Below are 20,202 nucleotides of genomic sequence, written 5' to 3'. Positions count from 1 at the left end.
ACATTGAGGAATCGTTAAAGTCCTTCTTCTACTCTGTAAATCCTAGCCTCACTCTGACTTCGACTGCAGCTCCCAAAGTGCATCCCTCTTCTTTTATTTGTCTTTGAGTGACTGGCAGGAAAAGTCTGATCCCCCTTTTCACCACCTTGTGTTTGTCGTGTCGGGTTTTAAGAATACGAAGTGGCACTTCATGCTTAAACAAAAGCTGATTTTTTTTAGGTTTTGGCTTAAAAATATGCTCCATGAAAATAAATGCTGCTGCAGAAACCAGACACAACAAGCAGAGGAATGTGAAAACCTTAGAAATCCACAGCACAGGTTGTTCTGTCGGTGGATTTCACACCTTCACCTGACCCTGCGTCAGATGGGCCCGGAGCTGCTGGACTGCACTGGCGATCTTCCTCTGATGTCCCAGCAGGTTCACTCCGAGATTCTGGATATCTCTGCAGGAGAGAGCAGATGAACCAGACAGCTCATCACAACATGTAGCTTGTTCGTGTCTTAACTGATAAATTGAAGGATAATACTGGTGGTTTTGCATGTTTTACTCCATAAAAGCTCAGTGGGAGTCCAGGATTTGGTTGATGCTCAAACTTGCCTTGATTCATCCTAAACCTTTTCATTAATACTGTGCTTTATTTCATTTAGTATTGAAATGTTAAATATTTTCCTGTTTTTTCAACTAATTGTGAGGCACTGTGTGACGTGAGCTTTGAACAGTAACATATATTGAACGTTTCACTTACTTACTTAAAGCACTGTGGTAAGTAAAAATAAGACACAATTTATGATATAAAACTATAATCATATGATGTAAGCCCTGCTGTTACTGCAGAGAAATATCTACATCCAAAGCAAGAAACCATCCTTGAACCACCCTTTTTACTACCACAAAATGTCATACCTTAGACTTGTGATAACAACTAAAACATCTCTATGACAACTGAGCAATGCCTTCTTTATAAAGGCCAAGAGATGGTGGAAAACTTTGGAGACACAAAGTCAGAGGACCTTGTGTGAAGGATTTTTTTTGTCAAGCAGCAGTTGTGCTTGTAAAATCAATTTTTACTCAGCCTCCAAAATATACAAATTGTTGAACATGACCTTGGAAATATGTTTGCTCAGCTGCCATGACAACTGCTCGGGAAAAGATGACTCTCCCTGACTTAACGTATTTATTTATGTATTTTTGGTCAATATAAAATATATACGTAACTATACGTTAGTGCTAATGATGACTTCATTTTTCAAAGCAATACACATTGTTTCCTATCTTTCATGTAGTGGTTTAACCTAAAACAAGCCTGAAACTCACTAATGACAGGTAATCTTTCAGAGTTACCATGAAGTCTGCTTTTTATTGTTGTCAATATTTTCTTGACGTCATAATACAGTAGCTAGCAGTGATAAGAATTTCTTTCTTGCTGGTGAGTTTCGGGAAACTCTTTCATCTAAGATTAAAGTATGAACTGCCAGAAAATGTTTCATTCATGAGCTACATGAAGCAAACCAGGAAGATAAAAGTGCTTACTTGAACATAAAACTACAAAAAGAAGAATAACAACCGACAGCTGTCTGAGGGAAAACTAAAATGACTATGCTTTGCTTTGTAAAATGGTTGGAAATTTCAAGTTTATAGGTAAAAAGATGCAAAACTACCAGTCTTCTTCTTTAACCTGAAGGTTAATAAGAAAACTATACTCACTCCATGGACAGCCTGCTGACTCTGTCCAACGTGTCCAGGTGCGCGTGATCAAACTCTTCTTGATATCTCTCCATCCTCAGTGCCTTCAGCCAGTCACTGACTGTTGCCACTGCTGATAAGTCTGTGGGGGTGGGGCTCAGCAGCGGCTGAGAGCAGCTTCTGTAAAGAAGGGAAATGTCAAAAATAAGAACATGAGAATCCATGAATACAGCAGATTGTACATGACCTGCTGCCTGCGATATGTTGTGCACCAGTATTTGCCAGAAGCTGCAGCCTCACCGAGCTGGCTCTGCCTTGAGCGATGCAGGGTGCCTGATGAGCCGATCCAAGGAGGACAGGAGGGAGTCGAAGCCTGGCCGGTCCCCTCTTTCAGCCTGCCAGCACTGAAGCATCAGCGAGTGGAGGCCTGGGGGGCAGTTGTGGGGGGCAGGGAGACGATACTGGTCTGCTACTGCCTTCATTACCTTCAGAGAGAAGAGACAGTAGACATAAGTAGGGCAGATGGTGTGAGGAGTCTTGTGTAATTGCCTTATATAAAAGGTCACAGACCAGTGAAGGCTTTTAAGAGTGACTTAAAGAAAATTATGCAAATTTCTATTGCCTGGTATTTTGTCACCATTTACTGTTCAATAAAGAGGAACGTGAAGAGTTTTTTTAAAAGACTGGCATCCATATTTTAGATGTTGGTAATATTCCCACGTTGTAAAGCATTAAACTCTAATTCACTTTTAGATTTAGGCATTAAATATTTTATATTGTACACTGAATAAGAACTTAAAACACATTATTCATTGCTAGAATTTAAATAGAACCATTGAAGTCAAAGAAATTTCAATTCTTGTAAAATATTAAAACACTGTTGTTGTGTAATTGTACTTCAGTAGTCATTTGTATCTAGTTAGAGGTTAGTTCATTATTGCTTAACCCTTGTGCCTCACTAAGGACATTTTTGGCTTTTCATTTTTTATTTTCTTGATTATTTGGGCTGTGTTCATGCTTATGGCATCAAATTCTCCAAGGACATTATTTTTAATATTTTTTTTATTTTGATCAATCACTTATAATAGGTATATAATACACTGTATAAACAAAATTGTATCTCTGAGCTCCTTAGGGACAAAAATGTCCCTATTGAAACCCATAATAACTACATTTTTGATCCCCCCTGCTAAAAAATTACTCTTCCATACATTCCTGTGTTCTGGGCTGTCATTTTAGAGCCAGTGCTTTAAAATTGTAGTTTTTTTCCCTTTCCACCAGATAACATCATTTAACTGTATTTTGCCTATGGGAGAATACAATGCAGTGTTGCCCAGTCCTGCTTGTCCTGTATTATGAAGCACAGCAGACCAGTGAAAAATGTGAGTGCATTCAAAATGACCTGGATGTGTTGGTATGGGTATCAGAGTGTGGTTTGTATGTGTGTATTGAAAAGTTAATGTGTGTGTGTGTGTGTGAGTGTGTGTGCGTAAATGTGTGTATGTGCAGATACAAATAGAGAATTTGTATTGTCTTACAGGTCTGCATTAATAACATTATGTGTAAATCTCGCGTTATTTGGTTGATATGTTTTGGTGATTTTTTATAATAAAGGGGAGGATTTTATATAAGCCCCATGGGCTTCTTTTTCTCTCCTGCACAGTTATTTGCCTTTGTACTGTGAAATATAATATTTGTTTTATTATTGTGCATATGAATAAATAAATAAATAAACAAGTCTATATAAAGTCTCCATTTGTATCTGCACATACGCACATTTACATACACACATTCACACTCACACACATTTATTTTTCAATATACACATACACACCACACTCTGATACCCATACCAACACATCCAGGTCATTTTGGATGCAACCACATTTTTCACTGGTCTGCTGTGCTTCATAATACAGGACGAGCAGGACTGGGGATTCTGCCATAGGTAAAATACAGCTAAATGATGTTATCTGGTGAAAAACCAAACAAATGACCCAGAATACAGGAATGCATGAAAGAGTTATTTTTTGGCATGGGGGTCAAAAAATGGGGGTTGCAATAGGGACATTTTTGTCCCTAAGGATCCCAGAGGGAGTTTTTTTGTTTGTTTGTTTTTTGTTTTTTAAATCTGACACTGCACAAAAAATAATAATGCATCAAAATCAATGTTGTTGCTCATCATTGACATATCCCAGACTGTGATAATCCCCCCAAAATAATTCACTTTGCATTTAATATATAGAAAATAATTCCTGAAAATTAATGAATATTTGATATTTATTATCAGGCACAAGGGTTAATTGAGCTTTGGACATTATTCCCCCTTTTAAAAAGTATAACAAACAACATTAAGATATTTAATACATATAATGCAACAATAAAACAACATACATTTTACTTTTACATTGTAAAAAAAACAAAATTGCAAAGACTTTTTTACTTTTGCTTTAGTAATTGCATTAAATCAAATACTTTTTTCATTAATTTGGGTGCATATTTATGCCTGTATTCAATAGTTGAACATACAGAAGACAGGACATAAATGGAAGCAAACCACAGATGTTACAGTTCACCTAAATCAGTGGTTCACATCAAGGACCCCTAAACTGACACAATAAGACCATGTATATCTGATAAGAGTTTTGTTTTTAGATGTTTTATTACATAAAGTGTATAAAACCCATGACCAAAATAGTCATACAGTCTGTCATTGTGTTACTTATGATTGGAATTACATTACTCACTTCCTGGTTGCTCATATCCCAGTATGGACGCTCTCCATATGACATGACTTCCCACATAAGTATGCCAAAGCTCCAGACATCACTAGCTGAGCTGAACTTGCGATGTTGAAAGGCTTCTGGTGCCGTCCACCTCACAGGAATCTTGCTGCCCTGATGGAGGCGAACAGAGGACCACGACCGTGAAGCAGTGAAGTGCCTTACACCAGACTAACAAATCAGACGCATGTATTGTAAAAAGCTCCCAGTACGTACCAGTGAGGCAGTGTATGTTGGTATATTGTGGTCCAGACCCCTCATGAGTCGGGACAGGCCAAAGTCAGACACCTTGCAGACCAGGTTGGAGTTGACCAGTATGTTCCTGGCTGCTAGGTCTCGGTGGACAAAGTTTCTCTCAGAGAGGTAACGCATCCCTGCACCAACTCCCCTGAGCATCCCAACAAGCTGGAGGACGCTAAACTGGCCCTCGTTCTCCTGAAGGATTCATAGAGCCCAGGATGCAGGCAGGGCAGAGGGGAATGGGAAAGAAGAGGAGGAGATTTTTCTGGTTCAGATGTCGTGAAGCATGTGTGCCAAATATGGTGATTTGTGGGTTGTTATTGTTGTCTCACCCTGAGGAAGGCATCCAGGGGCCCGTTCTCCATGAACTCAGTGATGATCCTTTCTGGAGGGCTGCGTGTAACCACACCCTCTAGTTTCAGAACGTTGGGGTGGTCAAACTGTCCCAGGACTCCTGCTTCGCTGAGGAACATCCCCTTTTCTCTATCGGACGCCCCCCAACGTAAAGTCTTCACCGCTACGAGCACCTCCCTGCGACCCAGCGGACGGTAGCGGCCTCGAGAAACCTCCCCAAATTGGGCTGGAGTGGAAAGGAGGTGTAATAGATTACATTGTGCAGACACGTATGATATATGTTCAAGAAGATTTAAAAATAAAAGAGAGAAACAGGCCTACCTGCACCAATCACCTCCTCAATCTTCAGGTGAGTAGGATCTATCTCACGGGCAAACTCTTTGACTGCCTCACTGGGGTCCTCGTAAGTGGAGGGGTCCACATAATACTTTACTCCACCTGGAGAGAAAACACAATTTTAATCAAGGTTTGACATTTGGTTGGAGTTTTCTAATCTTGTAGTGCTCAGTTAAGCTACCATAAGCTGTATCAAACATACAAAGATTTAATGTATGTCTAAGAATTAGAATTGATCACACATGGAAACATTTGTTTTTATCTTAACTTTATTATTTAATGACTTTTAAATATAAAGATTTCATTATGGAATATAAATGGTCAAATATACTCACACTCACCTCGGTTACTGATATACCTCTGGAGTCTGTCGCTGTACGGACTCTCCCTCCTCTTACTGCAATGTAAACAAAGTAAACAAAATGTAAATGAACACAATTTTCGAAATAGATCATATATATTTTGTAAACCAATCACTGACCTGCGAAATACCACCACAACCACGATCGCTGCCACAACGAGGAGAAACGCTGCCCCTCCCATCACCGAGCCAACCAGCAGAGGAAGTCGATTCTGGATCTGCTGTGAATGTTCTTCTGTGGCAGAGAAAGTGAGAAAGATATCAGCTGTTCATACCAGCTGAGACAGTCTTTGACTATAAAGTCTACACATTTTCAACTGTTTCCAGAGCCAGAAACGAAACTAAATACAAACATTGTTGTTACTATATCTGAGGCAATTTGTCATGTTGTTGTGCTTCAATGAACACAGGCTAAAATCACTGACTTTCACTTACAGTAAACACATATTTGATATTGTACTCAACTACTATGCAAGAATTAGGGAGCAACCTGTAATTGTGTTTTGTTAGGACAAAATCAAGAAAATATTTATAATATATTTATTTTTCTTTGAACATCTTCACCAATAGTTTGTGAAAAAATGTCCTAATAATGGAAGACAGGGTTTTTAAAACTGTTTGTTTTTCAAATGTAAATTTAACACATAAATCTTATCTCTACCTGAGATGTTTCTTTTATCTTCCCTGAGATCATTACTCCCAGCAAAGAACAAAGTAAAGACTCATTAATAATGACTAGCTGATGACACTGACCTATTATTTAACTATTGTTTTGCTTTCATAATTGATTTGAAGAAGACAACTCCTACTGTAAATACATTTTTTATATAGAAGTGTACTTATATCTCTAATTAGAGGTTATTTTTTTTTGCAGTTGTCTTTTTAACTGCTATTAAATGAATGTTGTACCTAGAGGCAGCGTGGTGAAGTAGATGGTGTTGCTGTAGGGTCCGTAGCCCCGCTCATTTCGAGCTCTGATCTGGAAGGCGTAGATGGATCCGGGAATCAGAGAGGTGACGGTCACTGTGTTGGTCTCACTGTACACACTGACTGCACTGTCCACATCTGAACCCTGAGGGAGAAAGAAGAAGAAGTGAGTCCTGTGTTGGGTTTCATTTTTGTGCATGTGGGTACAGTATTTGTAAAATGTGTGTTTACCTTGTCATAGTATCTCAGCTGATACTCCAGAATGTCTCCGTTGGGCCTGTCTGGCTGAGGCCACGAGAGCGTGATGGAGTCTGGGGCACGGCTCAGCTGGTGCATCATGGGAACTGTACTGGGAACTATGGGAGACAGCATTGATGTCCATGAGAGACCTGATGTTTGACCAGTTAACCTGCTTTAAAAACACACTGTCATCCCTAAACTGTGACTCAGTACAGTTGTGTTGATGTGACAGTGACCACATGGGGGCAGTGTTACAGAACTTGAAGAGGATATTTAGTAAAGCATGAGGACGGTGGACGGAGTAAGAGTTTTTATGGAGCACCGACCAGGATCCAGTTACAGTCACTATGCCGGCTGGCTGACCAGTTAAAGGGAACTTTTCCGGCATTCCATTTAATCAATAACTCAGAGAGAACACACAAATAGATTTTAGATCATTTATGTTCATGGAGAGCTTTAATCAATCTTGATCAGTTTCTTGGAAAATTGTATAATGGTGTACTTAGTCTGCACAATGCTCCATTCTGCTCTCCTCTCCCCACTGGTCTACTTTCATTTCTCTTTCTGTCTGTCATTTTGTCTTCCCATCTCTCATTTGTCCCTTTCTTCCTCTACAGTGATTATAATTGGATATGAAAGGATATTGTAACCTCAAGCAACCTCCTGTCCAAAGAGCAGTAGAAGAAAAGATGGAGCAGAGAGAGAGAGAGAGAGAGAGAGAGAGAGAGAGAGAGAGAGAGAGAGAGAATACACACACAGTACCCTACACACACACACACGGAGTAACTACTCAAACATTATCATCAGAGCAATTCTTCACTTTCATCTCATCTTTTTCATCCTCAATGCCCCACACTCACCTGACTGGCTTGTAGTGAAATTGATGCTTGTGTATCGAGCTGGAAAAGGGCTCAAAGCTGACACCTCATTCATTGCTTGCACCTGTCAATAAGAACAACACACAAAATTGACATACAAACCTTTGTTTTTCTATTTACTCTAATGACATGCTTTCAGTGTTTGACAAACAACGCCTGACACATGCAGCTGCACTGTGTCTGCCGGTCCACAAACACCAGTAAATGGAAATATCTACCCATTATGAATAAGGCATACGCCATGATTTGGTCGAGCTGTGCCGAGCTAAATAATAAATGTTAGTGTGTATTTGCTGATGTGGAGCTTATGGGATAATACAGTAGATATACAGAGAATCCTCCTCCTCTGTGGCTCAAGGAAATCTTTCACCATTCACAAAAAAATCTTATAAACTGGTTTCAACTGGCTCTACTCATTCATGAGAAAAAATCATGAATAGTCCAAATTAGCCATAAGTGCAGTTTGAAGCAATTATTAAAGCTCTTATAGACCATTTTGGATTTACTACAATGTGATTAATTTTGTACTATTCACAGACAGTTTTCCACAGTACCTGTATGAGATAAGTGACTCTGGTCAGCAGGTTGTTGAGGGTGACCTTGGTTTGTTTTAGGTTGGTCTGGGAGGGACTAAAAGTCACGCCCTCCCCACACCAGGAGCATGAAGCCGGGTTGGTGAAGGTGGCTGAGGGGCAGATGCGACACACCACCCCGTACCACACTTCGCTGCGTCCGCCCATGTCCACTGGAGGGCGCCACCTTAAGGACACCCCACCATCACCACTCTCATACTCCCAGGACAGCGAGACTGGAGCAGATGGAGGAGCTGAGAAGTGGAAAGATAGAGTGAGAGGGGTTTGACATATATATGCAGTGTATACTAAGATGCTGGCAGAGACATTTCACTAATTTAAAGGAATTGAATAAAACAAAGTGTAGCTGTGAAGGAAAGAGAACACAGAAACTAAATACTAGTGATAAGAAGAGGACTGATTTTGATCACTGATTGTACATCTTGGTTCTCACAGGTTGAGTAAATGACAAATGACCCCACTGAGGCCCCATCAACACCTCCCACAAAGCCAGGCGAAAACAAACAAACAGACAAAGCTCACTTGTGCAGTCAGAGGAGTTGGCATCATTGGCCGCTCGGTAAAAGCCGCTGCGACATTCACATACTCTCGACCCCTCTTGGCTGGTTCTGCTGTTGGAGGGACACACCGAGCAGGGAGCAGACCCCGAAACTGGCTTGAAGTAACTAACCGCACAGGCTGCAGAGGGACAAGAAGAAACAGGAGGGTTCAGCATAATCAAATAAATGAAGTGATTTCTATGAGTCACATTGACCTAAAGTAATAATGATAAATTAATCTGTTAATAGTGCAAAATTAAAAGCAAATTAGCACATAATAAAATTTAGATATGGTAAAATTAAAGCTAAATTAAAACTGCAAGGTCTTCCATTTTTTTTATTCTTTTTATTCTGTGTGTATGTGTGTATGTTGCTATGCCACTGTGATGAGCCCCCTGCAATTTCGTTGTACTACTTATACAATGACAATAAGGTATTAGGCATATTCTATTCTATATTCTATTCTATTCTATTCTATTTGAAATTCATTTTAAAAAAAGTATTAGTATCAGTGACAGTTCATTTCTTTTGGACCAAAACAAAAACTTACTACCATATCACACATTCTTCATCAGCAGATACAGTTTTGTGTTGTACACTTCCATGATATCTGCTGATTAAGACTGCAGGATACGGTTGAAAGCTCGAGATCAAGTGAGTAAGTGTCCCTTGAGATAAGATTGTTTTGTCAACTATTAGTATTAGTTTTGGTTTAGGCTTTTAAAATGTATTGTATTTTGTAGGTTACATAACACAGAAAATGGCAGATAAGGGAACGTACAAAGAGTTCATGTGTAACGAAGAAAAGATTTAGTGTGAAAGAATAGATACTGCAGCTGGCATATCATCACACAAACAAGGGTTTCATACACAAAATATTTTCCACATGTTGTATTCAAATTGAATAACAATTCAACTAAAAGAAGCAAATACACGTTTTAAATCTAAGCCAAATGAGCAGCAGAGGGAAATTCATGAACTTGTGATGTTTCCCGGTTCAGCCCACATCAGACTTTGTTGCATGGAGAGACAGTTTTTAGTATCTGTGTTATAAAGTCTCATTTGTACTGTTTTTTCCTTTGTTTTGTTCTTTCCTGCCCTCAAACAAAACCAAACAGCAACTATTTTGGGTGAAGCATCAATTTAACTTGGCTTGTGGTTCCCTTTGAGTCAAAAGTGCATTTCGGTCACAGCGGTCTGTTGTTTGTTGTTGGCTTTGTCCAGCACTCATTAGCTCATGTTTACAGAGGAAGTGGCCCACGTTAGCATAGAGCAGCAAAAACCACCACAAGTTGAAAACGACTACACTGACCGAGCGTCAGTGTTTTTAATTAAAGGAATAGTTTGACATTTTGGGAGATGTGCTTTTTTACTTTTTTGGCAAGTGTTAGATGAGAAGATTGATACCACTTTTATATCTGTGCAGTAAATATGAAGCTGAAACCAGCAGCTTGATAGCTTATCTTAACACAGAAACGGGAAGCAGCTAACCTAGCAGTAGCCTTATCCCCCCATAAAACCACTGCATTTTTTTTTACAGATTAAAGGAATAAGATAAAACATTTTAATGAGTGCCTGCGTAGGTTCTCTCCGGGTGCTTCCTCCCACAGAACAAAAAAATGCAGGTTGGGTTAATTGGCGACTCTACATCGCCCTTAGGTGTGAATGTGAGTGTGAATGGTTGTCTGTCTCGATACTACTCTTTAGCCCTGTGATTGACTGGCGACCTGTTCAGGGCGTACCCCGCCCCTCGCCCAATGTCAGCTGAAATTGGCTCCAGCTCCCCCGAGACCCTTTTAACCAGTAAAGAAAATGAAAGGACGGAATAGGAGGATTTTAATTAGTGAGCTTAGAGGTGTTGATGGGGAGATTTTGTAACCTCAAGACAGAGCCAAACAGGCTGTTTCCAGTCTCACCAATAGTCTGAGCTAACCTGCTGCTCGCTTCAGCCTTATACCGTGCAGAAATGAGAGGGGTAGTTAAGTGTATTATTCCAAAATGTCTAACTATTTCTTTAAGGGGTTTTATTCTTGTCTGAATCAGTATCACAATTACACCTTATTACATGAGCATGCAAGTTTATTCTTGACTCAACAGTATAGGTGGCAAAATAATCTCATAATCTTAATCTTCCAACTGCATTTTATATTTTTCATAACTGAGTGGAGCTGGCTTGATTGTGAGACGCAGCTGAAAACTCAAAAAAGCTAATAAGCAGACCTTTGAGTTAAGATCAAGTGTCACATATTGCCGCTGTTGTGTGAAAACCATGTCTCATCTCCAAAGGCTAAATTTTTCATAAACTAAGAAAAACACCTGTGGGAATTTTGTCAACCCATAAAGTAACATTTATTCCTTCAGCTTATCTGAAAAATTAACCATTTTTTACTGAACAACACTAATACGTGCAATTACTCCCAAACAAAATAGTGAATGGATAAAATACTCAATAGGGATCATATGAATAATAAAATGTATGATTATGATGAAATCAAATGGCATAATCTATTTGAAATATAAAATCAAAATAAGTGCAAAGCATGCATTCATTTCTCATTTTTCATACAATTTGGGGCTTTGGTCCACATGAGGACTACTGACAAGGTCAGTGAAACAGTCCCCAAAAGGTAACAAATGCACACACACACACACACACACACACACACACACACACACACACACACACACACACACACACACACACACACACACACACACACACACACACACACACACACACAAAAATACCATCTGAAACTGCAGGCTTTTATCCCGAGCTGATGTTTTCTACTGTAAAAAATCTGTGAAATGTGCCAATTGTTAATGTCAACAGCAGCACAGCTGAGCACCGAGGTCAAGGTAACACACACTTTACTTCATGCTGCTGCCTGGCAGAACCTCAAATGCCTCGTCCTGAGCAGGACTATAAGAATATGGTGTGTGCTGCCTCTGGAGGTGTTTGTGTGTGAACGCCTAAAGCAGTGTCAGCTAAAGGTTGCATCGTTCAAAAAGAGGTCCCTTTGTTTGTAAGCCAAATGTGGAATGTGTGTATATTCTCATACAGTGAGGCTTACTTGTATTTGAGTGTGTAAATAGCACATCTGGTAACACCTGACCCAGCAGCCTAAGAGAAAGATCCTGTCATATGTTTTTGAACACAGTTAAAGTGCTTTTAGTGTGACAGAGATGGAAGACGAGAGAGAAAAGGCGTGTGTGTTCTTTATGGTCAGTGGGAGCAGACTGACTGTATTTATATAACCTTGTCAAGAACATGTCTTAAATTTGACATGGTTTATGTGTGTGTGCGTATGTGGATGCAAATGGCGTTGGGGCAGCGTGGGAGGAGAAGATAAGAGAGCAAAAAGTGAAAAGGAAAAAGGGAAAGAATAAACAGATAAAAGGATTTCTGTGTTCTCACTTGTCTGAGAGCTGACTTTGCTTTCAAACAGGTGTGAAGAGGAAAAACAGGAGACAGAGAGAGGGAAAAGGATGTTGGGTAGATGACTAAAGGAGAATATGATCTGGAAAAAGTGAAGAAGTGAACGTAGAGGGTGGATGAACCAAGAGAGCTGTAGGATGAACAGTAAGATTATGTATATGAACACGGACAACAGAGCGGGAAAGACGGCAGGAGGGCAGCAACAGAGGGGAATATAGCTTCTTCCATCTTTTATGTCCTGGCTACACATTACCAGACGTGTTCTCTTACAGCTGTGACAAGAAACATGACTTTGCTACAAAGCCTCCCATCACAGTTATGAGCTGGAATAAAAAATCCCCCTCTCCCTCCTCCTCCTCCTTGTGTAGCTGATTACAGCAGCCAATGAGAGTACAAGCCCTCTGCCCTCCTGCTTGATCTGCAGCCCCCACCTCCCCCCGGCTCCATCCATCCGTCCTTCCTTCACTTTATCTCCGAGCTAAAAAGTAGACAGTTCGTGGCCATTATGTACAAAGACACAGATGCCTTCACATCAGTATACCAGAGAGAAGCAGCTCCACTCAGGGCTGACAGATGTGGATATTGTAAAAAAAACAAAAAGACAATAAGCAATTAATCTTTTTTTTTGTATTTTTTCAACCATTTCCTGGTTGCATCCTTTCAAATGTGGTGATTTGATGCTTTTCTCCATTTTGTATCACAATATACAATGAAAATTTGGGGGGATTTAGATTGTTATTTTTATTGTTATGTGACATTTTAAGACATCACCTTGGGCTTTTTATTTATTTATTTATTTATTTTTTCTAGAATCTAGGACATTATTGCCATATCAACTGATAATTACAGATAACAGTCTCGCAATGTTTGTGAGCTACAGTCAAATTACTTGTGATGGCCAAAATATCATTTATCATTAAACCTGATTTTATGTCTAGAAAATGAGAAAAATCAATTAGATCTATAGATAAATAGATAGATAGATAGATAGATAGATAGATAGATAGATAGATAGATAGATAGATAGATAGATAGATAGATAGATAGATAGATAGATAGATAGATAGATAGATAGATAGATAGATAGATAGATAGATAGAGGCTGACAGTAGGGAAAGGATTAGCTTGGCAAAGATACAGAAAAAAACATCAATCATGTAAAGAGATCATGAAATGAAAATGAGAATCATGAAAATATGATTGAAAACAAAAAATAATTTACACAGAGATAAAAAGAGACAAACAAAAATAGAAAAAAATACAGCAAGGTGGGTAAGTAATTTGATGTTAACATAATACTTTAGTATGTAGATCAGTGACCCAATTTTTCCTCTTTCTCTCTTCCTCTCTCTCCCTCTCTTTCGTGCGCTCATTCCCTCTTTTGGCTCCCAGCATAATCTCTCTCTCTCTCTCTCTCTCTCTCTCTCTCTCTCTCTCTCTCTCTCTCTCTCTCTCTCTCTCTCTCTCTCTCTCTCTCTCACAGACACACACAAACAAACACAGACGCACACAAACGCACAACGACTCGGCCGCAGATGCAACCACAAAACAGAAGAGATGGGTACACATGGTTCCTAGTGTAAATGCTTTTCGCTTCGTCTCTCCATCCTTCGTTTTCTCTACATTCTGTCACTCAGATGTTCAGCCTGGAAACAAACACTGAATCGTATGTGCCCTAATATCGTCCAGTTGTAAGCACATGGCCATATGTGAATGCAAATAATCCTTACTTGGATTCTCTCCTATAGCTTTCCATGGCATGAAATCATGCTAGCGTAGTGTAATGGACTTATTTACACAGAGACAAAGAAAGTTTTAAAGTTTGTAAAAAATGTGTGCACTGTGAAATTTCACAGTATGTTTCAGTCAAATTCTACATGTTTACAAAAAAAACCTAATTAGGGCTGGCCAATATGTATCGATAATATATCAATACAATGATATGAGACTAGATATGATATCGTCTTATATTTTGAAAATTGTAATAACGTGACTGTTCTAGCTGTTCTATTATTTGCTTTTACCCATTTACTCATCACAATGATTATTATTACTACTGATGATTATTTATCAGAAATCATAGTATAAATATTTTGTGAAAGCACCGATAGTCCCCCCTTCAATATTGTTGCAATGTCGATATTTACATGATTTAAAATTTTAATTAGAGGATAAACCCCTTGAGACACACCATCTCATTTTCAAAGAGGTCCTCAGGCACAAAACATAAAACTAACAACATTTAAACAAAACAAAATACATTACTAATAGTAATTATCATAAATTAAACAGTCCGACACATAACAATGAACACAGTAACATCAACAGGCTCTACACCAACCCAGATGGTGACACTTGCCATCTGCACAAAGAATGAATGACAAATAAAATAAATGACTAGATTCAATAACACTATGGCAAAGTAGTGAGTCTACTAAACTAAAATGAGTGTGAATACAATCAAAAACAAGAACAAGTAGATTAAAGGAAAACAAGCCAAGAGGCCTTGATGTCAAAGAAAGAAGTGATTGATCTGAGTGAGATAGATGAATTATTCCAGTCTGATGGAGGGTACATCTCTCAGGTTCTTTAAAGATTCTGGGCACATTAAAAAAAAGGTTGTGTCTGAGTGAATATGATATCAAGGTATTTGCTTAAAAATATTGTGATATTTGACTTTGTCCATATTGCCCAGCCTTAATCCTAAGGAGAAAGACACATACTTGCACCCGCACACTGAATATTGCAAGCTTTATACAAGTTTTATGAAGCAAAGAGTTCATCTGGTGAACATCCACATGAAATAAAAAATAAGCTATATGATAGAGATAATTTATAATAAAATGGATCTAATGACATGTAATGTGAAAGGTGTTGCTCAGAGTGACAAACTCAGACAATTATCACCAATTCTGCAGTTCCCCCAAGAGCTCCTTATAATCTTTCAGCTCAATATTTAGTTTTTTCAACCCACAACATTACTGTTTGGATTTAGTCTCATCTTTTAATAAACAATATTTCCAGCATAGCTCTGGTAAACCTCACGGATGTATAAAATGAACTGGATACAGCTTCGGAGGCGCTGAGTCGGCCACAAGCTGGTGAAGACAGCTAGTTATGTCTGTCAAGATTTCCTGAAGACCAAAACAGAGTTAAAAGGAGTCAAAAGGAAACACAACTTCAAATGCTAATGTTGCTTCAGGTCTACATGATTTGCTGTCTGTTTTGTAATACATTCATCATAACCACTTTGTGTATGTTTATATGTCGCTGCTGTGTTGCAGTGAGCGTATTTACAAAAACACTGTCGACACACTGATGTCTTAGGCTCCACCATAGTATACTCCGTTGCTACTATTGCAGCTGTAAAATGGTGGATAAATTGTTTTGAGTGTCACACAACCTCCATGAAATGATTAATTTCACTATCAAAATTTGATCCATTTAGTCTGATAACATTCTGAAAGTCTAGAAGATCTGTGCGATTGAATTATTTTATCCCCATTCAAATTAGCTAGCTCAGCCTGCGGAAGTTCATATGCTCTGACCATAGAGCACCAACAGTATTCACTCATCCGGCCGGAGTGGGAATGTCAAACCTGACACCAGATCAAAAATTCTGTATGATGTTCAGTACAGAGAGATTTCTCGAGTGGTGATAAGCTTAATCAGCATTGTGTGGGGTTGTTTGACAAGGGCGTGAATGTAATGGACGTTGATTCATAGGTAAAAGTTCTTGGAAGTTTGAACTATTCATTGTGCGGACTATCTCTCTTGTTCTTTTGCATGCAGCTTTGGTCCTGCACCTGCACCCAATCAGGGTTCTATGAACACATTGTCCAGCTTCCTTACAAAAACCTTGCCTTGAGCGTGTACATTGTTAACCCATTTCTGTCATTACACTACTCTCTCGCTCTCTGATGTTACAACACACTCAATAATTTCACGCACAGACAGCTGATGTGATGGAGTTTGTGAGGCCAGATTCATTTGTCACCACCGTCTGGCAACTCCCCCACAGTGAGCTCCACGTAACACTCAATATTGTATCTCGTTGATCAATTCACTCAACTGTGTTTTTCTCAAAGTTGACCTTTATAATTAATGTACTGGTAAATCAATTGAATGTAAGCATTGGTAATAACTGTTCACTTGACATACAATGGTGGGTGTCTGGTTAGAAGAAAAGAGAGAACTTCCTCCCCTGGTCAAATGCTCGTTTCCCATTTTAACATGTGTTGGGATAGTTATTGGATGTGTCTGTGCCTAAAGTGAGCTCTCAGGGTGACAAATCAGGACAATCTGACATGTTGAATATTTCACTGCCACAGCCACAACATGGGTCCAAATTAACTTAAAGCCCATTTGAGCATTCAGCACTAATCCATGTCCCAAATCCTCGACAGTGGCTTATTATTCTAGTGGAATCACACAGAACGAGGAGCTTGTCTGAGAGCAATGTGCGGCCAGTTCAGCCCCGTTTGGGGAACCTAAAACTAAAGGACTGCTTTATGTTTGGCTGAACAGGTGTAATTGTGTCTCGTGCTCAATCATGTTTCTGTCTGTGCTCTCTGCCTCTCTGTCTTGTCTCCCTTGTCAGATGCAAATGTCAAAGGAGAAAAGCATCCTTCTGTTGTTTAGCGGAAAAATAAAATAACAGCAGACATCTGCTGTATGTCATCTGCGTCTGTCCTTATCGTTTTTCAAAAGACTGGAGATGAGTTTTTATTCAAAACCGAGCCTTGAATGTCACAGTGATCATATAGAAGACTTGTGATTAACAGCCTTATAAATAATTAAAGAATGATCTTTCAATGTCTGTCAGCCAAAATGTCAGCTGCGTTTTTGTTTTTGTTTGATGTTTCAGTTGGGAATTTAATTTATAATCAGTCCATAATCAGTGTTTCAGAGAGTGTGACTCATTAGAATAATCAGGCATCACACATGTAGGAGATTAACTGGCAAAACAAAGTTTTTCTCATTAACTCATCATAAGTGTTGCTATCGTTCAACTGTTTCGTTTCATTTCAGTCAGATAAGAATAAGTGTTTGAAAAGCAAGTTAAGAAAAACATTAGACAATATTGTAAATACATGTTATAAAGATCAGAAACATTATTTTCTCAATCAGTTTCGCACTATGGGTGATGAGGTCATACATGACCACACAATTTTCGCCAATATAACATCAGTTTTGGTTATTTCCCATGAGAGATTTATATAGCGATTTTGTTTTTTCTGTGCTCCCCATTTCAGAAGTGGGCAGGGCCCAGTTGGAAAAACACATTCTCCCATGCACCAATTATGTTTTAACATATAATTTAGTTTTTTGCTTATTAATTTGACAATCGAATAATCATTTTCATTCATTTTCAAGTTAAAATGCCAAATATTTGCTGGTATCAGCTGCTCAAATTTGATAAATAATCCTTAGTTTCAGCCCTAATTTAGTTGTAAAGCCTAATGTTATAGAAAAATACTTGATTGCATTACAGCACGGCTCAATCATGTCAAACCAAATTGCTACCAAACCCTAACGTCCAATGTAGAGCATGTAAGGAGTCTATTTGGACAAAAGTGTTAAATGACAATCTCAGAGAAACATAATGTAAACAGTAATTTGCCAAAGTATAGCTCACTTCTGCACACACTGTCTATGTTATTTATAGGGGTGTGACGATACACTCAGCTCACGAGATGAGACGAGACACGATATTGGGTTCACGAGATCGAGACGAGACGAGATTTTAACTATATTTTTAAGAAAACTTCAATTATTAAATATATGACTTTACTTGTATTTGAAATTCATAAAAATGGAAATAATGCAGATGCATTTTGAAATGTTTTAACTAATCATCTTGTAATGAATCACTTCAGTTCTACTTTCTAAATATATAATTATCATATGCAGTATGCAGCACTGTAAAAAGTTTCCCCATATAGATAGACATTTTATAGATAGATCATTTTGGTATTTATGGACATAACAACCATAAATACAAAAGTTAAATACAATCACAAATACCAAAAAGTAAATTATAAATATTAGAAACAATTCTAATATATAAATATAAATTAAATAAAGAATCCAATTCTCGCAAATTATAACATATTGCTAATAAAAAAACACACAAATAAAAGTAAATTGCACTAATCTTGTATCACATAAACACATAAAGTAGAACAACATACTTATAAATTGTGTTATAATTTGCTAGTGTGACTCATTTTACTTTTTGCTTCATTAGGCTCCCATAGCTGCGCTAGATTCCCCCGCTCCTCCTACTTCAGGCTTTCAGTGTAGAGACCTGAGGTTAACCTGCTGCTCCTCTCCTCATCTTCCACTATTGACTGAGATCTTCTCAGCAGGTAGAAGCTGTTAGTTCACCAACTAGAACGAGGGCACCCACTGTAACAAGGTTAATGATCCACACTTGAAATTATAAAAAGAAGACATGACGTGCAAATGAGCGATAGAAAACCGAGTCTTTTTTTTTTTTTTTTGGTGCACCCCTTAATTATAGCTTCGCGAGACAACATTCACTTCGACGAGAAATATCGTCACGTTTTAGTTTTGCGAGATCTCGTCACACCTCTAGTTATTTCATCTGTTTTAAAGGGGGAACCCTTAGATCTAAAAATAGTAGGCTATTAGAGCGGTGTGTAGTTAAAGGCAATCATTTAACACAGATCTTAATTTTCACATGAGACTGAGTGCAGGAAGGATCTAGAGTCCCTTATTTGTCCCTAAAAATGATGTCTTGCTTGAGGGGGAAAAGCAACGCTGGTTGTCGTGTTCAAACAGCATTAATTCACACTGTGGTGATGTACTTAAATAGCAAGTAGCCTACTGCAATTCAATTAAGGTTTGAAAAATGGGGATGCTACTTTGCAATTCTTTCCCAGCTTGTGTCAGTTTTTGTGCTAAATGTGTTAAATATAATGTATGCAGATTATAATGGCACACTTACAGTAATGGAAATAAATGTCAGTTAACTTCTTGATAAAGTGTTTTTTCTGCCTGAGAGGTGTTTAAAGCACTGGTGCCAGAAAAACAATGAATATTTTGCAGACTGGTGTGTCTTTAATTACAGTTGCAACCAACACAGAAGTTCAGTGTAGTACAGCCTATCATTTGCTCACTTCTTGTCATTATGAAATGTCACTGATGCTAAATTTAAACAACAGCAACATATTCAAGTTCTTATAGGAAAGAAAGTCCAGTCCTCCGCTTTCTGGTAAGAATGAGCATCGGCAACTGTTAATAATCCTTGACGACTGCATCGCCAGTCAACCATCTGTCTCTATTCTCCACATTCCCAGGGAGCCAGAGAGGAAAACAATGTAATGATGCCAATCCACATCATCAGTCAGTGAAGTGATCAACAAAACATAATCAAATGACAGTTGGAACAAAAAGCTGCAGCAGCGTGGGTAGCAATGTGTTAGATCATTCATAGACAGTCAGCGGAAGCCTTTGCTCTGCAGCCGAGCAGTTCAGAGGGGTGATTTGTCAGTAAATATCAATCAAATGCGGACAAACACAAGCAGAGATGTAAAGCCAAAGAGCATGAACACATTTTACAGCTGACTTGGCAAGATTGGAGGATTAATTGTGCCGAAAGCAGTTAGACTTTGAGGGCCCCCAAGTGAGGCAGCTGAGCAATTATGGCCAGTGAAATTCCTGGTAGGCTTTTTACTTAGAGTTTTTTACTGTAATGCTGGTATTTACAGTCCGCAGACATATGAGAACAGAGAGACAATCACGTATATCGGCATCAAAGCGAGCTATACTTATGCGCAATCACAACTCTCATCCTCACACA

General features: G+C 38.7%; 1 protein-coding gene across 1 annotated transcript in view; it reads right to left on the bottom strand.

Annotated features, from left to right (window-relative positions):
• Positions 1 to 259: 259 nt before the first annotated feature.
• Positions 260 to 20,202, bottom strand: part of ephb6 (eph receptor B6) — a 40,224-nt gene continuing 20,281 nt past the window's right edge. The window contains exons 6-19 of the mRNA XM_062421761.1: positions 8,919 to 9,074; positions 8,358 to 8,629; positions 7,786 to 7,867; positions 6,917 to 7,041; positions 6,668 to 6,830; positions 5,879 to 5,993; positions 5,739 to 5,794; positions 5,383 to 5,499; positions 5,040 to 5,287; positions 4,684 to 4,902; positions 4,432 to 4,581; positions 1,985 to 2,169; positions 1,706 to 1,861; positions 260 to 443 (exon numbers count right to left, since the gene is read on the bottom strand). Coding sequence (XP_062277745.1) covers positions 338 to 443; positions 1,706 to 1,861; positions 1,985 to 2,169; positions 4,432 to 4,581; positions 4,684 to 4,902; positions 5,040 to 5,287; positions 5,383 to 5,499; positions 5,739 to 5,794; positions 5,879 to 5,993; positions 6,668 to 6,830; positions 6,917 to 7,041; positions 7,786 to 7,867; positions 8,358 to 8,629; positions 8,919 to 9,074 — 2,150 coding nt within the window. The 3' untranslated portion in view covers positions 260 to 337. The remainder of the gene's footprint in view (positions 444 to 1,705; positions 1,862 to 1,984; positions 2,170 to 4,431; positions 4,582 to 4,683; positions 4,903 to 5,039; positions 5,288 to 5,382; positions 5,500 to 5,738; positions 5,795 to 5,878; positions 5,994 to 6,667; positions 6,831 to 6,916; positions 7,042 to 7,785; positions 7,868 to 8,357; positions 8,630 to 8,918; positions 9,075 to 20,202) is intronic.

Source organism: Scomber scombrus, chromosome 7 (genome assembly GCF_963691925.1).
Source record: "Scomber scombrus chromosome 7, fScoSco1.1, whole genome shotgun sequence".
NCBI lineage: Eukaryota > Metazoa > Chordata > Actinopteri > Scombriformes > Scombridae > Scomber > Scomber scombrus.
The sequence above is the reverse complement of the archived record's forward strand: the minus strand, read 5'-3'. Positions and strand labels throughout refer to the sequence as shown.